Here is a 13586-nt window from a genome sequence, read left to right as displayed (position 1 = left end):
GGTGTGGTGGTGCCTCTGGGTGTCCTGGCAGGGCTGCAGTCAGCCCCTGCTGTGTCCCTGTTCCTGAGCTGTTGCAGGTTTGGTAGGACCCGATGTAGGGCTCGCAGTGAAGGAGGGTGTGGGGAACCCAGGAAGAGCTTGCAGCGTGTGGTGAGGAGGTGTGGGGCTTTGAGCACAGAAAACCCGAGCAGCTCTGACTCTAAACCATTGGTTGAACCTTATCACGCAGAAAAAGGAAATGTCAGAAGTCATTGGAGAAGACTTTTTACTTTTCTAGTATGCCCTGAGGTTTAAAGGCAATAGAAATCAGAACATTTTCAAGTCCTTACAATGTTTTTGAAAAGTTACCCCCCTCACATCCTCCCCTCTTTCCTTGGTCAGAAAGGCTCGGAGAGTGGATGGTGGAAGATGATGCTGAAGTGGAGCAACCAGAGGGATACCCAGTTAGAGAAGGATAAAGGGAGAAAGGTCTGTGTGTTCAGCAGACACTTGGGGCTGTGTGGAGAAAGTGGTTGGTGTCTGACACACAGGGATGCCCACAGGAACCTGCGGCCGTCCCAGCAAACCTGGGGCTCGTGAGCTCACTGGGTTGCAGCGTGTGCTGCTGGTGTCACACAGGAGATCAGTTTAACATCCAGCACATCCTCTGCCAGTGGCTGTGTCCTGCCACACAGGGGGTGGGTGATCTCATGGCTTTTCCTGTGCTCTGCTGTCCCTGCTCATCTGTTCCGAGCGGGTTCTCTGCCGGAGCTGTTACATCAGGAGGGTGTCTCCCAGGCTGGGGAGAGCCCTTAGGAAGGGACACAGTGACAGCAGCCATTCCCAAAGGGACTCTGCAGTGCTGGAGAAGGCTGTCCTTTGAAATAGTTTTAATCTTTAGGTTTTGAGTATTCTTACATTGCACAAAGGGCTGTTTTACATGGGAAAAACTTTTGGACATTGATTCAACTGAGAAATTTCCTAATTTGTGAGAATTTTTGGCCTTTCTGAAGATCCCCCAGCAATTGGAGCTGCAGGCAGGGCTGTCTGTTTCTGGCTCTGCCAGGCTCATCCTTCCTGTCCCAGGTGTCCTTTGCCTCTTGATACATCCCTGTCACATATCAAACACCTTGACATACTGGACAGTGGGAAGACTTGGGGTTGTGGAGCACCCTGAGCACCCAAAGGGCCACGGGCTGGTGTCTCTAGGAGAAGCTGACCACTCTAAATCTGTAGAAGTCAGCAGAGCTTTAGGATGCTGCCAGCCTGAACTCTGAAAGTCTCAGTGGTTTTCAAACTGCTTTTCAGCTCCATCTCTGCTGCCCCTGTGTCTGGTGGCTCTTCAACCAGATTTGGAACTGGGGACCCTGACCCAGCCTGTCTGGGGAGCTGTGGAAAGCCTTCCAGAGTCTGGCATGGACTTTTCCTTGTATTCCTCTGCAACTCCTCCCTTCTGTTTGCAAACATTTGTGGTTCTGTGGTTCTGGTCAGTGTTTTCTGGCAGTGTCAATAGGGTGCCCCAGAGCACGTCTGGCTGCCCCTGGCACTGGTTTGAAATTGTCCCAGGGAAGGTCGTGGTCCAGCACGTGAGCTCCTGTGCTGTGGGATGCTGTCCTGAGCTGACTTTGCCCGCTGGCCTTAAGGATATAATGGCCAACAGCCCTGGCAGAAGGGGCAGGACTGTACCTTACAGGTCATGTTTGCTCCCCAACCCATTACAAACACATTTATTTGCTTTTTCTTGGAATATGACTTTTTTTTTTTTTCCCCTGCCGTGACACATGGAATCATCAGGTCTGGGGCTGTGCTGCCTCATGTTTGTAGTTCAGCCTCTCATCTCACCCTCAGCCTTTATCTGTCTGGGGGTGTGTGCAGGACTCCTGGGTGGAGTGTGGAGGCTGTCTGTGCTCTGGATAGCACACAGGGATGCTGTGCCTGCTCCCCTGCCTCCTGTCACCAGGAGCTGCTCCAACACGGTGCTGTCCTGCTCCTCATCTCTGCTGGAGCTCCTCTGATTCGATCTGAGGTGTGCTGTGCTCCTCTTCTGGGACTGCCCCGTGCAGAGCCCCATCCTGCTTTCTTTGAGCATCTCCCCGTGCTGTGGCCAGACTGTCCAGGGCTGGAAATCGTCACCAGGAGGGGATGTCAGGGAAGGCTGTCACTGCAGGCTGTGCTCCACAGGGACTCTGGGTAGAGCAGCTGCTTGAGAGCCTTTTTCCTGTTTACTTGCTCCCAGAAGTGCTGATGGTGTGGTGATTAAAGGACATCCCTCCTGCATGTGCCGGTGTGTCCTTCATCCCTCCTCCTCCTCCTCACCCTCTGAGGGTGCAGACCTCAGCCCAGCTCAGACAATGGGGTGGCTGCAGGTGGGAGCTTGGTCACGTTGGGAGCACAGGATGTCCGAGAGGACTTTCTCCCCCTTGGCTCCCTGCCCTGGAAGCCTGTGCCCCATAAATCTGCTTCCCATCTGCTGGCAGGGGTGGGGACTGGCCCCGTTTGTTTGCTGAGCATTTGGGCACTGCCTGTTGTGGTCCTTCTCTCTCTCTCTCTCTCTCTCTCTCTCTCTCTCTCTCTCGTGAGGCTCTCGTGCTCCTGGGCCCCTCGAGGCAGAACACAGAGCCTGCTGCCTCAGAGCTGTGCTTGGGGACTCATCCCACAGGCATCACTCACCCACCTCTGGTTCCTCTGGCCAGGATCCCAGGGCACTTTGGATACCTCCCTTCTCCTTTGAGCCTGCAGTCTTTGTCCTGCTAATCCACGCTCACATCCCTCCTCAACTTCAGAGGACCAAAAAGCTGTGTCCCTGGCCCCAGAGCAGACCCCAAGTGGTACCAGGCTTACAGGGCAGTGGGGAGTTGTCTCTGTCCCCCAACAAAGCAGCAGAAATTGGGTTTTGTTAGGTTTTCTTTCCCTTCTTCTATGTCTCACATGTCCTGTAATGCCTTGTGTCAGCCTGTTCTCAAGGTCTTGGTGCTGGTTGGAATATGGTCCCCATAACCCCCCCCCAGCAGCTCAGGCTCTGGGACATGTTATGAAGAGATCTAGAGATGAGGATGTGAAATTTTGGAGCACTGGTACATGGGGTTTGGTATGAACCATGCAGAAGGTTGGTGTGCAAGGAGCAGTAGGTCTCCAGTTCTGGGGACCAAATAAATCCCAGGTGAGGTCATTAAGAAACAATCCCAAGTGGTTTCATGCCATCACCACGTGCTTCTGCTTCTCCCACATAAACTGAAAATGATGTTACCTGCGTGGCTTGGGTGGTGTCTGCTCAGTGCCCAGACATTGGCAGTTGGATGGGGCTGTCAGGAGGTGCCGTTGGCTGGTTAGCCACCAAAACCTTGCCTTGACAGCGGAAGGTGAAGCCAGCACAGTCAGGGGTCCCATCGTGGTTAGTGCAGATACAGCAAAAGGGAAAGAGTCCCTTTTCCATTTTTAGCCCCTTTGTGACAAGAGCATGTTTGATTTCACCAGCAGCCCCTCTGGTAACTCTGGCTCTGGTTCATGTTGCGGTGGGTGGAAGGAACTCACATGGAGAGCCCGAGGAGGAGGAGGTGACACGAGGAGGTGACACGAGGAGGTGACACGAGGAGGTGACACGAGGAGGTGACACGAGGAGGTGACACGAGGAGGTGCCTCCCTGCGTTATTGCAGAAGGTCCAGTCCTCAGGGCCTCTCCTGCAGACAGTGGCATACAGGCAGATCAGGGGCAGGGCACACATCTGGAAATCACATCTGGCAAGTACTCGGCCCTTGCTGTCTCCAAACAGTGTTTGAGTGGAGCGTGGGGCAGGAAGAGGTCAGGCTGTTGGGGTGACCTCGGCCGGCTCGGCAGCAGATGGGATCTTTATCCATCCTTCTCTTCCCAGAGTTACCCTGACACTGAGGCACTCAAGCCCTGGTAGGGATGGGAACAAGCCCTTTCCCTGCTGCCACCGAGTGTCCTGGCCAACAGTCATCTCTGTTGTTAAATTGCTGTCACGGAAACTTGATTGCGTGTCTGGTGGGGTGGGTGAAAACTGAGTCACGGCATCTGAACGCCGCTGGCATTTGCTGCCAGTGTGACAAATCTTTTCTGTCCTTCAGTTTTCACTCCTCGCCTCTGTGCCCTGTTCTGGGGACAGTGTGTGGTCACTCTTGTCTCCATGTGGTTTGTGACAGGGCATGACTCCCTGGGCATGAAACAGTCAAGAAGGTGCCTTTGTTGAGTGCAAAAATCCCCAAAATGCTCCAAGGAGAGCTTGCTGCTCTTGGACACTCAGGTCCCCAAATCCACATCTGCCAGGGCTTCCTCATTGGCCCTGCCAAGCTCCTGACTGCCAGGCTGTGCACTCAGGAACTGCTGGATTCCCTGTCTGCCCTTCTGTCCTGCTTGTTCTTTGCTGGTCTGCTTGATCCAATCCCCTTCCCCTTGCTGGCAGTGGGGAGGAGCACTCCACCTGTCTGACAGCCTGGGATCATCAGTGACCCTCTAAGGTCCAGGAGAGGGATGCAGAGATGTCTCACAGGAGGGCTCCCTGCTGGGCCCTTCCATGGGGCACAGCTGCCTGGGGAGCAGCTTTCTCGAGCCTCTCACCCTCTCCATAGTGAGACACAGCTCTGTGTCAGTGCCCCATGGATCTGTCACTGCCCACTGCGGTACCTCTGCTCTCCTCACAGCTCTGTGCCCACCCTGGAGGGAGGGAGGTGGCAGAGGCAGGATGGAGGAGCTGTGCTTGCAGGTCTTCATCCCGTCCTCCTTTCAGTTTATTGTGCTGCTCTGTGGTCTTTACATTCCTCACCCAGGCAGGGCTGGGGGGGATGGAACCCAGAAAAAGGTCACCTTGTGGAGCCTTGCCTAGACAGACTGTCCAGAGCACCAGTGCCAAGCTTCCCCTTTCCAGTTGAGTCAGTGGAAGCTTGTGCTTCTCAAACAGACTGGGCTGATGACTGAAGGGTTGCTCCGGTGCCTGCTGCCAGCCTGATTTCATCTGGGCCAGGGACACCAACACCTTCAGAGCAGCATCTGTGCAAGCAAAAGCTGGTGTTTTACCCCAGCTGGAGCAGCTCTGCTTCTGTTTGGGATGGAAATGTGCTCCCATGCCCTGTGTGATGAAGGTGCAACAAGTCCAGGGCTCTCATGGATGCAGCCTTGCATGTGAGAGTGGGTGTAACCAGCAGCCCTGGATGCCCAGCTTGGGATTTGGTACAAAACCCCACAGCTTGACAGAGACAAAATTTCTGTAGAGGACAAGAGGGAGCCTCAAAGCATCCCAGGAGGGGGATTGCTGGGCCCTGGACTGATGTTTGCCATCTGGCTGCCTGTCTTCATGAGCTCTGCACAGGGGCTGTGAGAGCAGTGTCCTGCCTCACTCACCTGGGGGATCAGCGTTGGTTTTCTCACTCGTGTTTTTCTTTCAGCCAGAGAGATGTGCTGACGACACAGACAGGCAGCTGCCAGCCCACAGCTGCCTTTGCTTCTTGTGCCGGGAGGATGTTTGAGAGCTCTTGAAGGCCACCTGCATGAGGCTGATGCTGGCAAAGCAGCCGGGCCTGGGGCAGCCTGGGGAGAGCTCTACTGTGCCCTGTAGAAGCTGAGTGATGTGTGGGCAGGACTCTGCCTCCCTGCTCCAGCCCCTGGCATGGATGTGTGTGGGATGGAGGAGGGAAGGGTGGCTCCTCACATCCTCTCCTCCAACCCGCACAGCAGTGCAGCAGCATCTCCTAATCTCCCTGCACATCTCCTCTGGCTTCCTCTGCAGTCGATAAGGATTGGAGGGGGGCAACAGGGGAGGGAGGAAGAGGAGCTCAGAAGCCACAGGACATGTGACCCAGGGCACAGGGGAGGCGATGGGCAGGAAGCGCCGGTGCCCACAGAGCAGCCGGCGGGTCCCTGTGTGCCCTGTGTGGGCTGCCCAGTGCACTCTGCCAGCACATCTGCCCAGGTGCCAGCTCCCAGGGTGGTGTGCCAGCTCTCTGCCAAATCCTTCTGCTCCACTCTGAGTGACAGGGATGTCTGAGAGGTGAGCCAGGACCTGAGTGGGGATCCAGGCCGGTCCCAGTCATGCTGGCTCATCAGGAGCTCCCTGTTGTCCCATCTCCAGCCCATCAAGCTATATTTTTCCCCAGCATCTCCTCTCCCAGGGTGTGCTCTGCATGGATGTTGCTCCTTCTGGGGTAAAACTCTTGCAACAGTTGCTTCATAGCAAAGTCCACTGGCTTGGAGGAAAAACAACTGTTTGCTGATACAGGTGAGGTGAAGCACTTTGCTGGAGCAACCTGGGACATTGCTGAGTCTGGAAGGGAAAACAGCTTTACCTCCCAAGGCAGGAGAAGTTCCTGGGTGTTGCAGCAACAAGAGCAGTGGGACCCAATGGTCCCCTGGACACCAGGGTGGCCGTGTCCCTCCCTGGTACAGCAGTGGGAGCGAGAGAGCTTTTTACAGGGATTTTGGCATCTCACTAAAAGGGCAGCATGGCCTTTTTTAGTTCATAGGGGGTGAGGGATGTGCTGGGGCACAGGGCACTGCTGGTTTGGTGTTTGGATGCCTCAGCCAGGCTTCCTGCCCTCTGAAAAACCAGTTAAGGTCAAATGAGAGGCCTCAGCTGGTTTCTTGTTGTCCTGTCTGGATAAGCCATCTGCTAATGGCATGGGCTTGTCCTCTGGAAACCTGATAGCTGCTGCTGAGCAGCGCTGATGGCAGGCGAGGGGGATGCAGTAACCTCAGCGCCGCATCTCTGAGCAGAGACGTTCAATTCCCTGCTCCTCTGTCTGCTTTAGTCCTGTCGATTAAGGGAAAGCTCGTGGGGTTGAGAGGTTGAGCTGTTGTCACTCTGAGAACCAATGCTAATGTGAGACACAGCTATTCCCTCTGGAATCTGTTCCTCATCGCTTGGGGTGACCTCTTGGCTTCTTGCAGAGGGGGTACAAAGGGCAGGACACCACTGTTTGTGTTCGTTGTGGGGGCAGCACACACGTCCTAAGAGCCACCGTGATTTCTACTGTCCAACCAGCCCCAGCTCGGGTGGTACTGTGTGCCCCATTCCTGCCCCAGCCCTCCAGGATGCAGGGATGGGCTGTGCAGGGATGGGGCTGTGCAGGGATGGTCTGTGCAGGATGGGGCTGTGCAGGATGGGGCTGTGCAGGATGGGGCTGTGCAGGGATGGGGCTGTGCAGGATGGGGCTGTGCAGGATGGGGCTGTGCGGGGCTGGGGCTGTGCGGGGCTGGGGCTGTGCGGGGCTGGGGCTGTGCGGGGCTGGGGCTGTGCAGGATGGGGCTGTGCGGGGCTGGGGCTGTGCAGGGCTGGGGCTGTGCGGGGCTGGGGCTGTGCAGGGACAAACACGGGGCTCGATGAGCAGCGAAGGACAGGCGAGGGCTCCAGGCTGGGAGGTGCTGAGGGCTCTGGCCCCCGTCCAGAGAAGCACTTAGTGCTCGCTCCCCCTCACCGGAGAGTTCTGGTCGGGCTGCTCTTGCCGGGCGGTGTTGGGTTGCAGAGCCGGGTGGGAGCCGAGCACAGCGGGCAGGGCTGCCCGGAGAAGGGGAACTGGGATCCTGCTCCAGCCTCCCGCAGCTCCTAATACCCACTGCTGCCTGGATATGCGTTTCGGGGGGACTTCCACTGAAATATTAAGAGGGATAAGGTGCTACTTTATTCTTCGTACTTTTACATAATGGATTTTTCTCATTTTTTACCCACATGCATATATGTGTCTTTTTCCTCTTTCTCCCTGGGGGCCTGACCTCCCAGTGCCCCTTCCAGTGATGGGAAACCCTGGTTGTGCTCAGTGGGATCCACAATGTTAAATAGCAGGAAGACTCTTTTTTTAACCTCTTTTTCTTTGCCAGAGTGAGTAGGCTGGAGGTTTTTCCGCTGCCCTGGGGCAGGATCAGACCATGTCAGCCAGCTGAGGTCAGGCTGGGCTGGCAGTGACCATGTGGCTGTCACAAACACCCAGCAATACCTTTTGAGTGGGTGGGTGTTTGCTTGGAGGCTGTCCCCAATAAACCCCTCCTGGAAGGTAATCTGGCTAAGTTTCCTTTTTGACAGCTTTTTTTTTTTAAATGTTTTTATTTAATCAGTTTTACATCTTTCCAAAAATCCTCTGGAGGTGGTGATTTTGCAACCCTCAGAGCCTGTTCCAGGGTGTCCTTATCCTTACATGTTACAACACCCTATCCATCAGCGGGTAAATGAGGCTTGGATGAAGTTTCAGTTTTGAATGACTTAAAGGGTGGATCTGGTTTTCATGTAACCAGAGGATAATTTGGTGGGGTTTTTTTCTTACATGGCAAGGGAGGTGGATCTGGGGTCAGTTTTTTCTTTCTGATGCAACCCTCTCCCACTAAAAGGAAGACTCTTTGCCCAGAAATGTGACTGTGTCTCTTTTTTTTAGTGCTGGAGGCAAGGGGAGGGCCAGGCTGTTTCTGCTGGCAGGGGCTGGAGGGACGTTTGGGAGGCTGTTGTAGAGAACCTGGTTGTAGAGCCATGGCACAGCTCAGTGTGCAGCGTGGAACCGTGTGGGGAGCTCAGACCATCTCATGGGTTCCGCTGCCTCCTTCCTGGAGCTGCTCCTGCCTCCAGCCTGGGAGGGCTGGAGGACAGCCAGCTTGCTCCAGCCCTCCCATCTCATCAGCTGCTCCTCTGTCCCTGCTTGCTGCTGGTTCCTACTCTGGGACATCCAGCCCTGCTGGGCTGCAGCAGGTTCATATTCCCTCAGAGAGCTTCCCTCTGCCACTGCCATTGCTGTGGGACCAAGTTCTTCCTCTCTTGCCATGTCCTACATGGGATGAAGACATGTTAGTATCTTCTGTCTCCCACAGCATGCTCTGGGAGAGAGCAGCTTGGGGAGGAGGAGATGTTGCTCACCTTGGTGACAAGGGACTTGTCTTCGGGTGGATCATTTTGGATTACCTGCCCTTGTTCCCCTTCCCAGGCATTGTGTGGTCTGTGGGGCTGGAGCCCCATCTGATGCTCATCCCCATGTCTTTGACCACATCCTTAGTGGGCCTTTCCCAGCAAGGACCTGGGGTGCAGAGCCATGGTGGGACACGTGGGCTGTGTCACGGAGCCCACCCCACCCCTCACTGGGGAGCTCATGGTGCTGAGGGTGCACCTCTGAGACCTGGGCTGGAAAGCTCTCCTTTCCCTCTGCACAGGGGCTCCCGGTCCTGTGCTGGCAGAGGGAGGACCTGCAGCAGGATGGAGGCTGGGACCAGTGCAGAGAAGCATCATTTCAGCACGTGCTTGTTGGGGATGGTGGTGTTTGTGCTTGCTGTGCTTCCTGCTCAGAGTCACTTCCTTCCACACTGCGAGGGGCCGGGAAGGTGTTTGAGTCAGTGCTGCTCTGTGGTGAGAAGAGGGCTGCACAAACCAAACCTGAACCACCTTCCCCCAGCACACACAGGCATGTCTGGGAGGACGAGAGAGATGAGCAAGCAGCTGCAGGCGTGCGTGGGCTGCAGGTTTCTGCCCCGCTCCCTCCGAGTGCCTGATCCCTGTAGAGGCTGCCCTTCGCCCCAGGAATTCCCTGCATGCTTCTGTCCTTGATAAGCACCTCACTTGCTCCAGGGCTCTCTCCATTGGGTGGATTTTAGGTATGCACTTTGTAATAACAGCTCTGTCTTATTTACTAAACTGCCGGTGCTCTGTGCAGTGAGAGGTGAGCACAGGGCATGGCACCTTCCTCCATTTGAGTTATTCCCTGGTAAACTACCATGAAAACCCATCTGCCAGTTCCTTCCCATTGCATTGTTCAAGCCCTGTATCCTCTAAAGATAGGATTAGCCTTCAGTCCCACTGTACATGTCCTGGATACAAAGACCTGGACAGTGATAGGGGTTTTTAAGGGCTGAAATAACCTGCTGGGAGCATAAGGATGTGAACAGAGGCAGGTTATGGCAGGGCATGCTAATGTTTGAGCTTTCAGCCTGCTCCTCTCCAAAGGGTAGGTGATTCCTTAAAAGGTTCCACCCTTGCTTATTTTAGGAAGCTTGTCTGTCCTCCCTTTGCAGCCCCAAGGAACTGCTCTTGTCATGAGTTGGTGAGCTTTGGAGGGTTGTTAGATTCATAGAATATCCTGAGTTGGAAGGGACCCACAAGGATCAAGTTCAACTCCTGGGTCTGCACAGGACACCCCCAAAATCTATCAGTGGTCAGTCTAGATATGTCCTGTGTCAGGCAATGAGCAGGCTGCCATCATCTCCAGATGCACACCCACACTGCTGTGCACTCCTGCCAAGAGAGGATCCCATGTTCCTTGTGGCTTATAAGTCCTCCCAGAGTCAATCCCTGTGTCTGCCTTGCTGTGGGGTTTGGAGAGAGCATCATCTCTCATGATGCAGTTTAGTGCTGTCGTGGCTGCTGCGGGTGATGAGCTGGTCACATTTCTGCCTAGTTTTAAACTGCAGGAAATTGAAATGAAAGACGAGTCAATCCACAGTGAGTGCAGTAAGTGGAGTTTAATTGGGATGAATTACATGCCAGGTTTGCAGTAATCTCCGTCTCACATTGCTCAGAAGCATCATCTGCTTTGGAAACGTGACTCAGAAATGTTGTTATTTGATTCCCACGAGCATTTAAAGAAACTATTTTTCCAGGAAGCAAAGGTTTTTGGGCTTGGATTGGGTTTGGTTTTGTGTTTGGTTTTTTTTTTTTGCCTCCTTGCTGCTGTTGTTTTCTCTTTGTTCTCTGGCAATGTGAGTCCTTTCCCAGAATTTCCTCTGGGGAGGGAGGCTGTGAAATGCTCCCTTGCCAGTGTCTCTTCAACTCCTTCTCCTTGCTTGGCGTTAGCGCTCCAGGCATTAACAGCTGCCCCTTGCTGGGGATCCCTGTGAGGGAGACATGCAGCCAATTCTGGGGAATGCAGAGGTAAATAGGGGGGTGGTGGCTGGAGAAACTTCCTTGGGAAGTGGTAGGAAGGAGCTGTGCTTACACATGAGCAGCAAGGGAGATGTGCAAGGTGAGTGGGAAGATCTCCGTGCTGCTTTGGAAGGTTGAGGAGCAAGCTGGGGCTCCTGAAGACCAGTTTTATCTTATCTTTCATGGGAATTTCAAGCTATTTGCTGAACTCCCCTTTCGTTTTCCCTTTCTCACAGTGGATATTCGTGAAATCAAAGAGATTCGTCCAGGAAAAAACTCGCGCGATTTTGACCGGTACCAGGAGGATCCGTGTTTCCGACCAGACCAGTCTCACTGCTTCGTGGTCCTCTATGGCACAGAATTCCGGCTGAAGACCCTCAGCCTCCAAGGTAAAGCACTTGTGGCCAGGACAGGGTTGGTCGGGCTCCTTGGCACCACCAGACCCAACAGCTTTAGTGCTTGGGGACAGAGATAACCCATCCCTGGGAACTGAAGGAGGATGGATCATGACGTGCAGGGGCAAGAGGTCCAGCCAGCCATGTACATCCCATGGGAGGGGAGCAGGAGCTTGGCAGGGATTAGAGCTGGCCAGAGCATCTGCAGGGCAGGGAGATGTTACCAGAAAGGGGATAAAGGAAGGAACAGGGAATATAAGGTGCTGAGGATATTCCCAAGAGGTTTGTGTTGGTGATCAGCCTCTGTGTCCCTTCCTCCCACTTCTCCTTTGCACTTTCCACAGCTACTTCTGAGGATGAGGTCAATATGTGGATCAAGGGGCTGAACTGGCTGGTGGCAGACACTCTGAGGGCACCCACCCCCCTGCAGATTGAAAGGTGAGCAAAGCTTGTCCTTGTCCTGCTCTTGTTTTCTTTTTTCCCTTTTCTGTCTGTTTTGACAGAGAAAGGTGAGCACGGTGACATCTCATTCCCTCTCTGAACCGCGCTGACCTGACGCTTCTGCCTCTGCACTCGAGAGGCTTCATCCTGTTGATCCCAGAGTTTGATCTCACCTTTGTCAGGGAAAAGGAGCTTTACCATGAAACTGATGTTTGATGTGAGCAGCCTGTATTATCTGTAGCAGTTCAGTGCAGAGGCACGTGGAACAGAACCCCTTTGGTTTTTGTCACTTTCAGGCAGGGACATTTTCAAAGGGGGGCAGGTTGCCCGCACGGAAACAGGGTTGGTGCCTCTGGAAGGGAGCGGAACCAGGTTCTCTGGTGGGAAGGAGGGCTGTGGGAATGGATGGTGTGGCGTTGAGCACCTTCCAGAGACAGCAGCAAACCACCCAGGCTGGTTGTTGGGGAGCTGTGGCTAAGTGTGTGCCTGTTTGTCCCTTCCTGCTCAGGTGGCTCCGGAAGCAGTTCTACTCACTGGATCGCAACCGGGAAGACAGGTAAGGAGAGAGGAACTTGTAATCACCTTCGTGGAAGGGTTTAAGCTGGAAGAGTTTGACTTTGACTTAAAACCCCAGCCTTTGGTTGGATTTTTTGTTGGGTTCCTTAGGCTTTTAATATTCATATCCAAGAAACCTTAATCCAAGTCCCATTACTTCCCTGGCTGACTTTCACTGAATTAAAAAAGCATAAAAGAGCTGTCTTGTTTCCCTGACCTATTTCCCAGCTGTTTAGACCCAGTAACACCTTGAGAGCCCAGAGCTGTGAAATGCCTTCCCCCCAGCTTCCCAAGGAAGCAGACATCAAAGAGCCAAGAGACAGTTTCGGGGCACCCCATGAGGACTGAACTGGGTTGGGCTTATTACCCTACAACCTGTTTGTTTTATTCTCCTTCTCTGAGGTCCATGAGGCCACGGATCATCCCAGTGCTAGGCTGATGGGCTGCAGCAGGGCCACTGCTTGGGGGGTTCTTGGGTGAATGCTTAGTGATGTCCTAGCAGGTAAAATGTCATGCTTGAACCTGCCATGAGGAGATAAGGGAGGAGAATTGGGTCATGATTCATCACGAGGAGATAAGGGAAGGGACATTTCCCTGTCAGAGAAGTGAGTTCCATGCTAGTTTTCCTGTCCACATGCTGGCTGCCAGCCTCCTCTTCCCGAGGTGCTGTTATTTGCCTCCTTTCATCCCTGGGACAGGCTTTTCCCCTGTGATGTTTACTGAGCACATTAACCTTTCAGCATTGATTTCCATGTTAATGTGCTCCCCTGGGGCAGGGAGATTCTTCCACTCCTGCTCCGGAGAGGGCAGTGCTGGAGACATCCCTCACGCATAGCTCCTGCCCCGGGCTGTGGTGGAGCACGTGGGTCCCACCTGCCCTCTTTCCATGCCCTGGGCATCGGGCAGATCCCTGGGCTCTGGAGCATCCTCTGCTTTGTCCTTGCTGTGTCCATCCAGGACAGCCAGACAGCCCTGCTGCCAGGCTGCCAGGGGTTAAATCCAGCCTGTCCAGGAGCAGAGCAGAAGTGTGTTGCCTGGGGAAAATCCCACTGCACTGGACATTTTTGCCTTTGCAGTGATTTATTCTGTGGCATGACGAGAGCACCGCTGGGTGCACAGGGATTTAGCGGAGGAGGGATAAATCCTTGCAGAGGCAGAAAGGGAAGGAGAGGAGCTTTAATCTGTTGCAGCTGCTCTGCATACGCCACACACCTTTCCAACCCAGGCTGGGGTTGTATTCGCAGTGCACTGTTCTTCAGTGGTGACAGGGCATGGTATTTCCTAATCCAGCTATGGAGAGCACTGGGGCAGGTGCAGGGGTGTCTGCATGGGGGGTTTGGAGGATGAGAGCAGGAAAAATGGAAGTACTCAGACCTCC

At 54.2% G+C, this 13586-nt stretch overlaps 1 protein-coding gene across 2 annotated transcripts in view; it reads left to right on the top strand.

The window, feature by feature from the left end:
- Positions 1-13586, top strand: part of PLCG1 (phospholipase C gamma 1) — a 41433-nt gene that overhangs the window by 6125 nt on the left and 21722 nt on the right. For both annotated transcript variants that reach the window (XM_032705219.1, XM_032705217.1), the window contains exons 2-4: positions 11054-11206; positions 11557-11650; positions 12162-12209. In XM_032705219.1, the coding sequence (XP_032561110.1) occupies positions 11054-11206; positions 11557-11650; positions 12162-12209 (295 nt within the window). The remainder of the gene's footprint in view (positions 1-11053; positions 11207-11556; positions 11651-12161; positions 12210-13586) is intronic.

This window comes from Chiroxiphia lanceolata, chromosome 17 (assembly GCF_009829145.1).
Source record: "Chiroxiphia lanceolata isolate bChiLan1 chromosome 17, bChiLan1.pri, whole genome shotgun sequence".
NCBI lineage: Eukaryota > Metazoa > Chordata > Aves > Passeriformes > Pipridae > Chiroxiphia > Chiroxiphia lanceolata.
This window is presented reverse-complemented; position numbering and strand designations above follow the sequence as displayed.